Here is a 13,670-nt window from a genome sequence, read left to right as displayed (position 1 = left end):
AATCATGAGAATGACTGACATCCCAATGAGGTTTAGGTCTGACCTGTGCCAGTAAAATCATGAGAATGACTGACATCCAAATGAGGTTTAGGTCTGACCTGTGCCAGTAAAATCATAAGGACTGACATCCAAATGAGGTTTAGGTCTGACCTGTGCCAGTAAAATCATGAGAATGACTGACATCCCAATGAGGTTTAGGTCTGACCTGTGCCAGTAAAATCATGAGAATGACTGACATCCCAATGAGGTTTAGGTCTGACCTGTGCCAGTAAAATCATGAGGACTGACATCCAAATGAGGTTTAGGTCTGTCCTGTGCCAGTAAAATCATGAGAATGACTGACATCCCAATGAGGTTTAGGTCCGACCTGTGCCAGTAAAATCATAAGGACTGACATCCCAATGAGGTTTAGGTCCGACCTGTGCCAGTAAAATCATAAGGACTGACATCCCAATGAGGTTTAGGTCTGTCCTGTGCCAGTAAAATCATGAGGACTGACATCCAAATGAGGTTTAGGTCTGTCCTGTGCCAGTAAAATCATAAGGACTGACATCCAAATGAGGTTTAGGTCCGTCCTGTGCCAGTAAAATCATAAGAAGGACTGACATCCCAATGAGGTTTAGGTCTGACCTGTGCCAGTAAAATCATGAGAATGACTGACATCCCAATGAGGTTTAGGTCCGACCTGTGCCAGTAAAATCATGAGGACTGACATCCAAATGAGGTTTAGGTCCGTCCTGTGCCAGTAAAATCATAAGGACTGACATCCCAATGAGGTTTAGGTCCGACCTGTGCCAGTAAAATCATGAGAATGACTGACATCCCAATGAGGTTTAGGTCCGACCTGTGCCAGTAAAATCATGAGGACTGACATCCCAATGAGGTTTAGGTCCGTCCTGTGCCAGTAAAATCATAAGGACTGACATCCCAATGAGGTTTAGTTCTGTCCTGTGCCAGTAAAATCATGAGAAGGACTGACATCCCAATGAGGTTTAGGTCCGACCTGTGCCAGTAAAATCATGAGGACTGACATCCAAATGAGGTTTAGGTCCGTCCTGTGCCAGTAAAATCATAAGGACTGACATCCAAATGAGGTTTAGGTCTGATCTGTGCTTTCTGCACGGTCCGCTCGTTATAACTCTTTCTTTCTTGGAGTAACCATGTGTGGAGAAGTCAGGTGTTTGACTAAGTATTTGCAAGAAAAAGCAACTCCACCACAACAGTTATTTCCAGAATTCATCAATTGTGACTACTATTCTCAGCAATGCTGCCTGTTCACATTACAGTATCAACATCGCAATAACACCATTTTTATGCAGATCACTGGACTTCAAGTTTTGAAGAATAAAAAGCCATTGTACACACAAAGACTAGAGGCCAAACCTGGCCCAACACACGATTAAAGGTTGAATTACATGTTTTGACCGCACCATTTTGATTTCTTTGCATAATGGTTAAAATAGCCCTTGTCCTTGAGTTTACCGATCAAGCACAGTCACAACTTACAACAATCAGACTGCTTGACAAAGAAGGCTTTGTTTCTACATGTACATGATTTGGAAGCCTTTGTTCCAAATAAACAAAAAAGTGTATAACTAGAGAAAAATATGATATTGCATTGCTGAATACATGTAACAGTAAAGCTTACTTTTTAAGTGTCCCACTTCATATTGCAACAATGTGACCAAATCACAACAACAAGAACAACAAAAAATGGAGAAAGAAGAGGAAACAAAAAAAAATTATAAAAAAGAAACACCTGTCATTTACAAAATCACAGAAAGACGGCCTCAACAACTGTCCCATTTTTGTCAGCTTTCATGATAACGACGTAACACCTTCCCTCCAGCCCTCAAAACATTGCCAACACATTGCACAGAAAACAAAATCACAGTATGGTACTGTATGATCATCAAATTCGCTTTTCTTGAACAAAAAAAGTCATTGGTCATTTGAACGCTAGTCAATGAAAACTCACAAACATGGAGACACAGTAGCAAACTGAGTAACATAAATACTGTGTTGGTTGGTAAGCCAATAAGAGTTAAAGAAGTTGTAATAAAACATGCATGAACAAAAGGAATAAACTTTGTGCACACAGAACCAAACATGGCCAACAAAATGAAAAGACTTACTAAGGAAAAGCACATCAAAAACTACCAATAAAATCCTAGGAACAGCTGTCAAAACATTCTAAAAAGATCAAACAATTGCCAAAAAGGGGTCAATTTAGATTCATTAGTTTAATGTACCTTATGAAAATACATTGCACTTTCTGATTTGATATCACAGTATATATGCCACCTGGAAAGTATGTATACCCTTTGTATCAACGCATTTTACATTCATTTGCTGTACATATTAAATATTATATCACGCTTCTCTTTCTTTCACTGTACAAATGTTTCTGAAAACAAAAATGCTGTTACGTCTGGAACGTTTTCCCTTTCCCTTTAATTTTTACTGTTTCTCAGGGTAGAGACTCAAAAGGTTTATCAACCTAACCCTTGAACATACATCGTCTTGTGGAAAAACCCTTTCAAGGATTTCCCCTTTTCAAGACCTGGATTTTTCAGAAATCCTAAAAACGGAGTTCCACTGTATCTATTTTCTTCTTCTTCTGCGTTCGTGGGCTGAAACTCCCACGTACACTCGTGGTTTTTTTTGCACGAGTGGAATTATTTTACGTGTATGACCGTTTTTTACCCCGCCATTTAGGCAGCCATACGCCGCTTTCGGAGGAAGCATGCTGGGTATTTTCGTGTTTCTATAACCCACCGAACTCTGACATGGATTACAGGATCTTTTTCGTGCGCACTTGGTCTTGTGCTTGCGTGTACACACGGGGGTGTTCGGACACCGAGGAGAGTCTGCACACAAAGTTGACTCTGAGAAGTAAATCTCTCGCCGAACGTGGGGACGAACTCACGCTGACAGCGGCCAACTGGATACAAATCCAGCGCGCTACCGACTGAGCTACATCCCCGCCCGTATCTATTTTTATATGGAACTGGCCTTAACTTCAGATGAACACTCAGTGCAGCTTCTGTGTTGTTTTTTTTTTTTAACAAACTGGAGAGAAAAAAAACTGACTTTAGAACTGAGCAAAAAACAAACATAATCACAACTTGTTAAGGAAACAGTCTCTCTAGTTCCGCTTGCAGTGCAAAAATGGGTATCTCTTGACATTTATGATATGCTTGTACCGCAGAGACAAGGCAAGACACCTGTCATCAACTATTGCATACAAGGACCTGCACACAAACAAAGCGTGCTGAGTCTGAAAGATTTTGCAGTATCATTCAGTACCACGTTGCAGTTATCATTCCACAAGGGATTGCATGATTTTGTCAAGAACGCCTCGACTACTGTAAGCGATGACACCATTTATGCTTTTGCCACAACTCTGCGCGACAGCTGAAGGGGAATAACTCACTTGCAAATCTTTCACAGTCTCATCCGAAACTTTATCCACCCCATAGGTTTTCAAAGTGGTGACGGTGTCCTGGAATCTGACTAGACCCCCTCCAGTGGCTCGCAGAATGGCGTGGGGAGCGCAGCAATCCCACACATAGATGCTGCTCTTGCTCAAAACGTAGGCGTCAACTCGGCGCTGAGCCGTGCACAGTAACTTATACCCTGCCCCTGAAGCGAAACGTAGCTGGAAGTTTCCTGACAGCGTCTGCTTGACGGCGTCTGACTCGCTAGTGCTCATGACGATGGACGGCAAACTGTATGACGCCGATTTCTGGTTACACTTTGAGATGGAGGTGAGGCGCACGTCTTGGTAGCTTACCCCCCATGTTACGTTGTCACTCCATCTGAGCAGAGGAAGACAATTTCAAAGACACAGTTTAATAAGGGTTCTGGATGGATATCAGTTACAGGCACCGAGGGCACTCTTAAAGACACAGTTTAATAAGGGTTCTGGATGGATATCAGTTACAGGCACCGAGGGCACTCTTAAAGACACAGTTTAATAAGGGTTCTGGATGGACTTCAGTTACAGGCACCTAACACACGTAAAGTACTTCAGTATTTATGCTCTTGATCACATACTGTTACACACAAATCCGTTTTGAAACCTCATCTCTGTGAGTGATTTTGGTTTGAACAAACTTAGAGGGAGCATTTGAACTGTTCTAATTCACAGTGTGTTATGTGTGAGCCAGTGACTGTTTAAGCTGTTGTTGAACTTTCTATATAAGTCTACATCTTTAGCACTAAGCCTCTTCTTGTATTCCGGTCTAAACTCAGCACAGGCTTAGGTGCATAGAGAAGGCAATTACTCTTCTTCTGCGTTCGTGGGCTGAAACTCCCACGTACACTCGTGTTTTTTGCACGAGTGAAATCTTACGTGTATGACCGTTTTTTACCCCGCCATTTAGGCAGCCATACGCCGTTTTCGGAGAAAGGCAATTATCAATACATATAGATATTGAAAACAAAAAACAAAAACAAAAAACAAACAAAAACATAACTGTACTTTCTTTGTCCTCAACAGGGAATGCACAAATTAAGAAGAAAAAACATTATCGCAGAAAAATCCCACAAAAAAATAAGAAGAGCAGAAAGGCCCACAACTCACTGCTGAGATGCTGGGTCCAGTTCCCAGAAGGGCTGAACAGCCACACCTACGATGGGCAGCCCTGTGGATTTCTGGAAGGCACCGATGAGAACGGCCACACACTGCAGACCGCCGTTGGTCACACCGTCACTGTCCACCTGACCCACCTCACCACGGATATACTGCGCTGTAGAGTCTGCACAAAACAGAATTGTCTATCAACATTTTGCTCTTTCGCCAGCCATATAATCCTTCTTTAAGTCCTTTAGTCAGAGATGAGAATAATCAACGGCCAAACAGGTTGAAAATGGGTAAAGACATTTAAAAAAATATTAAAAAGTCAAAATTTGCTTATTACTGAATGAAGAGAAAATCGACTATGATTCACACATGTATGACAATGGCGCTGTTTATGATGAATAAACCTTGTCCAACTGTTTTTACAAAAAAAAGTGTCAGGAGGAGTTAAAAAAGATGAATTCCTCCAAAAGGATGAAGCATATCATCTTAGAGCCAAAATAAACTTTTGTTTCTGTTTTGTTGTTGTTGCAGGGTCAACAAAAAGTTCTAGGACCGGGAAGAAAAATGGGTGGATTTTTTTTTTATTTAGGCCAAGGCTAGTTGCTTACCTATCGGATCAATCCAAATGCCCACATCATCTGCGGGGATTGTTGCATGGACGGCGTCAAGGTTCTCTGCTACGTGGGGAGCTGTTGCCTGTCTGTGAACCGCCTGAGACAGCAGTAACGCTGCTTCCTCGTTATCATCCAGAACATCTTCTGCAAAACGAACTACAATCATCACTTTTACTTTTGGTAATTGGTACAGTGGAACCCCCCTTTAAATTTAGCCTGCCTCCTTTTAAAGACCTTACTGTTTCAGACTTCCTGTTTCTTCTTCTTCTTCTGCGTTCGTGGGCTGAAACTCCCACGTACACTCGTGTTTTTTTGCACGAGTGGAATTTTTACGTGTATGACCGTTTTTTCCCCCGCCATTTAGGCAGCCATACGCCGTTTTCGGAGGAAGCATGCTGGGTATTTTCGTGTTTCTATAACCCTCCGAACTCTGACAAGGATTACAGGATCTTTTTCGTGCGCACTTGGTCTTGTGCTTGCGTGTCCACACGGGGGGTGTTCGGACACCGAGGAGAGTCTGCACACAAAGTTGACTCTGAGAAATAAATCTCTCACCGAACGTGGGGACGAACTCACGCTGACAGCGGCCAACTGGATACAAATCCAGTGCGCTACCGACTGAGCTACATCCCCGCCCCAGATTTCCTGTTCATAACCTGTGTCAATTTACCTCTATTTTAAGACTCCTCCCTTTTTAAGACCCTATTTCATCACATTTGTTGAGGTCTTAAAAGGGTGTTCCCCTGTATCTTCAGGGGTGGGACTCTCTTGTGAGGAAAAAAAAGGAAATCCTTTTTTTCTAGGGCTGTTCGGGGGCATGCTTCCCCGAAATTGTTTTTAAATGGTACATTAAAATCTGTGCAATCTGGTGCATTCTGAGACTAAATTTAACTCGTTTGGATCAGGTAAAAAAGACATTCTCCTCACTCCCCCCTCAAAAAAAACCACCAAAAAAAACCACCACCCTACCAAACAACAAAACACACTTTCACACAACAATGGTAACATTGTAATGGTGCATACTAACGTAATGAACCATGTATCCATAATCCAATACTGGCAATAGTATGATCCAAGTGACGCCCCAATGCATTGAAGCTCAAAATGACTATTAGTTATCAGGAGTTTTCAGTCAGCACAATTTAACTCTCAAGCCTCCAGTGTTCTGTTCCATCTTCACTTCTCTCCATATCATTCAGTTAACCAGTTATAGATACTGTGATGAAATGAGACGCTGAAAAATAGATTACTCCAGCGGAATTCGCAAGTTGTGTCCGCGGAAATCCGCGGAAAAGTCCCACCCCTGATCTTACTGTCCTTGCAGAATTCCATCAAGGAAGTTTGGGCTACCATCCCTTGGGACAGCGTGCAGCGACATATCGCGCTACCAAATTTTGTCTCTCCCGTATGCGAGTATTTGTGTTTTCCAAGCACTGTGACTTTCACTGTGAGCTTGGGATCTTAACCATGGACATGTGTCCACATTGGGTTGCTTGGACACCGAGGAGAGTTTGCACAAAAATGACTCTGGAAAACAAATCCCTGCCAAACATGTGGTTGGAACCCATGCCAATAGCGAAAAGCTGGTTTTAGGTCAGCACTGCTACCGACTGAGCCATAGATTTCCCCGCCACATACAATTCAGGAATGAAAAACTATTGCTGATGTTTTGATGGTTTGTTTGTCGTTGCAGAAGTGTTGTGGTTTCTGAATCTGTTTCTTATCAGATGCGTTATGATGAAAGTGTGACTGAGGGTGTGGGCCCTGACAGAAAAACATTAACAAAACAGAGTGCATCACTAACACAAATTAGAAACAAACTCAAAATGCACAATTTCAACTTGTCCCTTTCAAAACTAGGAGGAAAGCTGTACAAACTACAGCAACAACAAAAATTAAGCCCCAAAAAACCCACATGAACAAAAATCATGAACAACCAACACATGAACAAAAATCATGAACAACCAACACATGAACAAAACATTGGAAGAAAAAAAGAACACCAAGAAGAAACTTTAAAAAACAGTTTTCTCACTTAGCAAGTGTTTTGTCTGTTCAGGTGTATCACACAGACGCACTGTGGTCGTCTCTCCCAGGGCGTTTGTAAACTGGTTGCTCTCTTCCCCAAATATGCTGCCTTCCATTTCTGGAAACTGCACACACAATGGCAAAATACATAGAAAATCTGTTTGTAAAATAAAATTCAAAGGATTACAGCTAGTGTGAATTTGGTAAAAATCTGAGGCCTAGTTTTCCAGATCTATCTTTGGATAGGTTCATGATGAAAAAATGTGTGTCCATAAAGCTTGATTTAACTTGCACTCCCTGTATTTGCAAGTTTATTAACTTTAATAGAAGTTAACTGGACAGTCAAAAAATCTGCACACGAAAGTTACTTTGTTGCATAAGTACAATACAGTGGAACCCCTTTTTAAGACCTCAACAAATTTGTTAAAATATGGCATTAAAATGGAGGGAGTCTTAACTCATTGTCTCCCAGGTACGGATATATCCGTACCCACTCATGTGGCTCTATCTGACCTGGTACGGATATATCCGTACACACAGTCACTTCAGTCGCTTCCTGTAATGTCGATCTAACAGGCATTCCATCGTGTTGATACAGTTTATACACAGTTACTACAATTCTGAGTGACCTGCTACAGCACAGCTGGTCTCGGCTACAAAAAACTTGGACAACATAGGTGGGGTAGAAAGTGTTAAAATAGGGGTAAATTGACAGAGATTGTGAACAGAAACTGAGAGTAAACAGGGTCCTAATTAGGAGGGAATCTTCTTCTTCTTCAGCGTTCAACGGTTGTGTCACTTGTAATATTATTAGTCCTGATGATGTTATAAACTGGCAAGTAGGGCAGAGATGTAGCTCAGTCGGTAGTGCGCTGGATTTGTATCCAGTTGGCCGCTGTCAGCGTGAGTTTGTCCCCACGTTCGGCGAGAGATTTATTTCTCAGAGTCAACTTTGTGTGCAGGCTCTCCTCGGTGTCTGAACACCCCCGTGTGTACACGCAAGCACAAGACCAAGTGCGCACGAAAAAGATCCTGTAATCCATGTCAGAGTTCGGTGGGTTATAGAAACACGAAAATACCCAGCATGCTTCCTCCGAAAAACGGCGTATGGCTGCCTAAATGGCGGGGTAAAAAACGGCCATACACGTAAAATTCCACTCGTGCAAAAAACACGAGTGTACGTGGGAGTTTCAGCCCACGAACGCAGAAGAAGCAGAAGAAAAATGAACTGGCAAGTTAGGCGCAGGTCTTCCACAGTTCCCCACAGCTTCGCATCTTGAGGAGAGTCAGTCCTAAAGACTGGCCTGAGGTCTGGTGGAGGGAATCTTAAATTGGGGTGTCTTAAACAGGGGGTTCCACTGTACTGGAGGAATGTAAGGCCTAAAAAAAAAATAGGTGTGGTTACGGTAACCCGACCTCCCCTATTTTTAGGGGCCGACCCTATAACTTTTTATTACATTTGACTTGTCAAAAAAAAAAAACTCACACAAGAAAACGAGTGCAGAAAACGCAATGAAAGCGAAATCGCCCGAGTCGCACACTTATTTCCCTGTCAAGTAGGTTTAATTTGTACACATTACAAATAAAAAGTAATTGCCTACCTTCCTACCCTATTTTTTTTGGCTATGTTACCGTAACCACACCTATTTTTTTTTTGTGGCCTAACCTTCCTGTCTAAAGAAATGAGTTCTTTTACAGTGGAACCTCTCTTTCATATCCACCCGATTCCTTCATAGAATCATAACGTATAACTGTGAGCAGTTGGCCATTTTTTTTCCAATGAGTGTACAGCGCTTTGAGCAGGGTTAAACCCTAGATACATGCGCTTTATAAATATCATGCATTATTATCATTATTTACTCACCTGAGTGGCAATATCATGCATTATCATTATTATTTACTTACCTGGGTGGCCGAGTGGTAACGCACTTGCGCTCGGAAGCAAGAGGTTGCGAGTTCGACCCTGGGTCAGGGCGTTAGCAATTTTCTCCCCCCTTTCCTAACCTAGGTGGTGGGTTCAAGTGCTAGTCTTTCGGATGAGACGAAAAACCGAGGTCCCTTCGTGTACACTACATTGGGGTGTGCACGTTAAAGATCCCACGATTGACAAAAGGGTCTTTCCTGGCAAAATGGTATAGGCATAGATAAAAAATGTCCACCAAAATACCCGTGTGACTTGGAATAATAGGCCGTGAAAAGTAGGATATGCGCCGAAATGGCTGCGATCTGCTGGTCGATGTGAATGCGTGATGTATTGTGTAAAAAATTCCATCTCACACGGCATAAATAGATCCCTGCGCCTTGCGATATAAGACTTCATATAACATATAACATTGTCATCATTTTCACGAGTTTTCATTCACAAGCACCTGGGAAATAAATCTCATGTTCCCCGGGGAATAAATCCCCGGTTACCATAGTTACAGGTAGCCCTATTACATGGATAATCAAAAGCAAACCCAATAGAAACGCTCGAGGATTCTTCGGCTCTTTTCATTGGCGTTTCCCCAGACCTAAACAGACGACAAGACACTGCTTTGCAAAGTTCCAAAAACCAACTGGCAAACTGGCAAAAGTAAACAAAAAAACAAAACTACTTCAATAAATTCGTCACAAACAAATGAAACCTACCGATATGTTATGTCTTCTTTCAAAGTCATGGAGTGCGTGTATCTTTGTGTGAGAAACACGAATGTCAAGTTCAAGTCAAAGCAATTGACACCTGACACACACATTTTGACCCGTGCACAAGACGTTGTATCGATAAACGAAGCACAAATAAGAAATAATGATAAAAGCAAAGAAAATAGCAACAAGATATGCAAACATCTCACAAAGCCGAGCAAGCAGAATGACAGGTCCTAATGAAAAACAAAGAGGTACTGAGTCGGAAACAAGATCGCGATTCTTTCCTTCGCTGCACGACGCAAATCTTCTGTGACCTTTGACTCAACGTAGCTTCCACATTCGATTACTAAGCTTAATACTCACAACTGAAAGCCGAGGGAGTGGAATACCGAGATGAACAAACAGAACTGTGCATCCTCAAACCTGACATATTCATCCCAACATTTTATGAACTCAAAAATACAGAAAGTTGCTTTCACACGCCAGCTTTGATTGCCAGTGGTTATCCGCACGGAACTCGTGTGGTTATCAGCACGGAACCCGTGTTTCAAAGCATGGCTCCCTGTGTTGATTGTTATCTTATTTTCTCACTACCAAAATGATGACAAAAACGATGTTTGGTGGTTTGTTGTCAGACCAGCTTTTTTTGTCGGTCCTCGGGGGGCATATCGACTTTTGTTTCATATTTTTGTTACCGCGGCCTTCGGCCTTGGTCAATAAATATGAAACAAAAGACGATATGCTCCCCCTCGGACGACAAAAAAGCTGGTCTGTCAACAACCCATCAAACATCTTATAATATCATTATTATTTACTCACCTGAGTGGCAATATCATGCAATATTGACGGACTGTGTGATGATATCTTCTGCTATGGTCTGTTGAGACAGTGATATCAAAATCGAGACCGGAGGTCGAGATTTTGATATCACTGTCGAAACAGACCAATAGCAGAAGATATCATCACACAGTCAGTCAATGTTAGATATATTGCTAATTCTCTGGACATTTTGTATTTACTGTAAAGAAATTACAAAAGTATTTGTCTCAGTTTTGGCTGTTCCATATCCCTCCCTCTGATTATTATTTCTTTTTGTTCACTCTTTTCTTGTACTTTTCAGTATTTTAAAATGTTTTTCCTTTCAAAAAGTCTTTCGTCACTTGCTCAACTAAATTCTGGGATAATTACATTTTCATATATATTTGTTTGTTTTTAAATGTTGGTGTTTTTGTTTTTGAAGTGGGGAAGCAATAAAGAGGTCGTCGATATCAAAACTGATATCGACGGAAATGTCGTCGATATCACTTTTGCACTGAGCTCAGTGTTGCCCAACTGACCAATGGAAATCCACGTAACATATGAAATAGCAAAATTGGGTATTATTATCATTACGTGTATTTACTCACCTGAGTGGCAATATCATGAGACACCATCTGCTGAATGAGGACGTCGGCCAGCGTCTTGAAGTCCTGCACGAAGCGCTTGTTCTTCTCCGCTCCCTTCTTCTCCTCCACAAGCAGGTGCAGCAGGGCCGGCTCCGAACGTATGATGCGTGCAACGTCCCGAGCTTTCATGGACGCCTGCAGCATGGACACCAGAAGGTCGCAAACCTTCATGGTGACACTGAGAGAGTGAAAAAGAGAATGCACAATATTTGTTTAATATTTTTAATTTTTATGGCAGAATGACTGAGCTCTTTTACGTGCCACTGTGGTGACATTGGGATGGAACATGGATACCATCTCTGAGTCTGCACATAAAGTTGACCCGTGTTCGTCTCTGCCGGGATTCGAACATGCGACCATAGGATCACAAGTCCAGTGCTCTACCAACTGAGCTATCCGGCCCCCATACAGTGGAATCCCTTTTTTAAGACCCCCCAATTTAAGACTTGCTCTCTTTTAAGGCCCTGTTTTCTCAGATATTATGTTCATGACCTCTGTAAATTTACCCCCATTTTAAGACTTCCTCCTTTTTAAGACCTGATTTTCTTTGACTTTTGGAGGCCTTAAAAGGGTGGTTCCACCGTAGAGCAGGAATGTAACTTTCCTGTCAATAGAAATGAGGTCCTTGTTTGTTTGTTCGTTCATGGGCTGAAACTCCCATGGCTTTTTACGTGTATGACCGTTTTTACCCCGCCATTTAGGCAGCCATACGCCGCTTTCGGAGGAAGCATGCTGGGTATTTTCGTGTTTCTATAACCCACCGAACTCTGACATGGATTACAGGATCTTTTTCGTGTGCACTTGGTCTTGTGCTTGTGTGTACACACGGGGGTGTTCGGACACCGAGGAGAGTCTGCACACAAAGTTGACTCTGAGAAATAAATCTCTCGCCGAACGTGGGGACGAACTCACGCTGACAGCGGCAAACTTGATACAAATCCAGCGCGCTACCGACTGAGCTACATCCCCGCCCAAATGAGGTCCTTTACAGTGGAACCTCCCTTTCATATCAGCCCGATTCCTTCATAGAATCATGACGTATAACTGTGAGCATTTGACCATCAGGGTAATAAAATATGTAATGATATGTCAGCTTCCCTGAGACAGGGATGATAGCATGGTGGTGAAAGAAAGAGATCTCTTTGGTTAAATTAACAAGGGGGCTTCAGGAAGGCAAAAGCTATACGCACTCCGAGTGTATACAGGATCGATGAGCCTGTACACACTCCGACAATGAAAAGCTCTGTTACAAATCTGTAGCCAATGAAATGCCCCGTAACAAGTCCTTGGGAAGTAGCCAATGAAAAATCAGTCTGACGTATTGACTTCCGCTATCTCTTTTTCGGAGTGTCGAGGGTTGGCCATTCACATAGTATACAACCGTTTCTAGGTCCACACTCCAAGTGTGTTACAAACTCCGACAATAAACTGCCGTGAAGCATCAGTATCGTGCGTGTGTTTGTTTTTGTCTGCCATGTTCGTTCCCAGCGTACTTTGATACCATGAATCGAAAGTGAAGCATACCTTCACAAAATGGTGTCGAATGACGCTCCGAGTGTTGATGCGGTTCTGTGTCTGGTCTTTTAGGTACACCCCGAAAATGTTATCTACGTTACAGCAAAGGCCGTGCAGCATCAGATTGTTTTCGTTTCTTTGTACTCTTAGTCTTATAATCAACTGCACTGCGTTCCTATCGCAAAGCGATGTCGAATGGCAAATTCCCGGAGTGTATACAAGATTCTGACCCCTGTATACACTCCGAGTACGTATAGCCAGTGCGCTTCAGGAATTAGCATGGTTTAGAAATGTATGAACACACACAAACCCTCCTAACATACACATATGTACACACTCACACGCTGTTTCTTTTATTTGGTGGGCTTTGGCTTAGTTAGGTGCTTTAGTGGGATTGCGCTTAGAAGTTAAAACATAAACAATAGAAGACGATGCTTGTACTAGTAGTAGTATTGAAGCCTTGCAGTTGAACTCATTGTCCAACCACAGGCGGAAGGTATCGTCCACTGGACTACTACTAGTACTATCACAGAAAGATGATAGTAGTAGTCCAGTGGACGATACCTTCCGCCTGTGGTCCAACACAAGAATAACACCTTTTTGCTTTCGGCATACAAACACTCGACTGAGTTGCAAGTGTCTGCATCTCCAGTTGGTTTTTGATGTGTGCAAACATGTTTTATGAAAAACGCTAGGGAAATTATGGTTAAAATCGCAGAAAACTTACAACAAATGTCGAGGATTTCGTCCAAAATCAATACTTCCGTGTGCTCTACGTCACGGAGTTTGGTGTAGTGGAGCACAATATCTCGGCTCCGTTCAATTTCGTAGAATTTTTGGATGGGTCCGGAA

At 42.3% G+C, this 13,670-nt stretch overlaps 1 protein-coding gene across 1 annotated transcript; it reads right to left on the bottom strand.

Moving 5' to 3' along the window:
• Nucleotides 1-504: 504 nt before the first annotated feature.
• LOC138983246 (inositol polyphosphate 1-phosphatase-like) lies at nucleotides 505-13,600 on the bottom strand. Its single transcript, XM_070356679.1, has 6 exons — nucleotides 13,546-13,600; nucleotides 11,265-11,481; nucleotides 7,238-7,355; nucleotides 5,197-5,346; nucleotides 4,589-4,763; nucleotides 505-3,821 (listed from the first exon to the last, which is right to left on the bottom strand). The coding sequence occupies exons 2-6, from the start codon at nucleotides 11,472-11,474 to the stop codon at nucleotides 3,323-3,325; spliced, it is 1,152 nt and encodes a 383-aa protein (XP_070212780.1). The 5' UTR covers nucleotides 11,475-11,481; nucleotides 13,546-13,600; the 3' UTR covers nucleotides 505-3,322.
• Between the last annotated feature and the right edge of the window lie 70 nt (nucleotides 13,601-13,670).

Source organism: Littorina saxatilis, linkage group LG12 (genome assembly GCF_037325665.1).
Source record: "Littorina saxatilis isolate snail1 linkage group LG12, US_GU_Lsax_2.0, whole genome shotgun sequence".
Lineage (NCBI taxonomy): Eukaryota > Metazoa > Mollusca > Gastropoda > Littorinimorpha > Littorinidae > Littorina > Littorina saxatilis.
The sequence above is the reverse complement of the archived record's forward strand: the minus strand, read 5'-3'. Positions and strand labels throughout refer to the sequence as shown.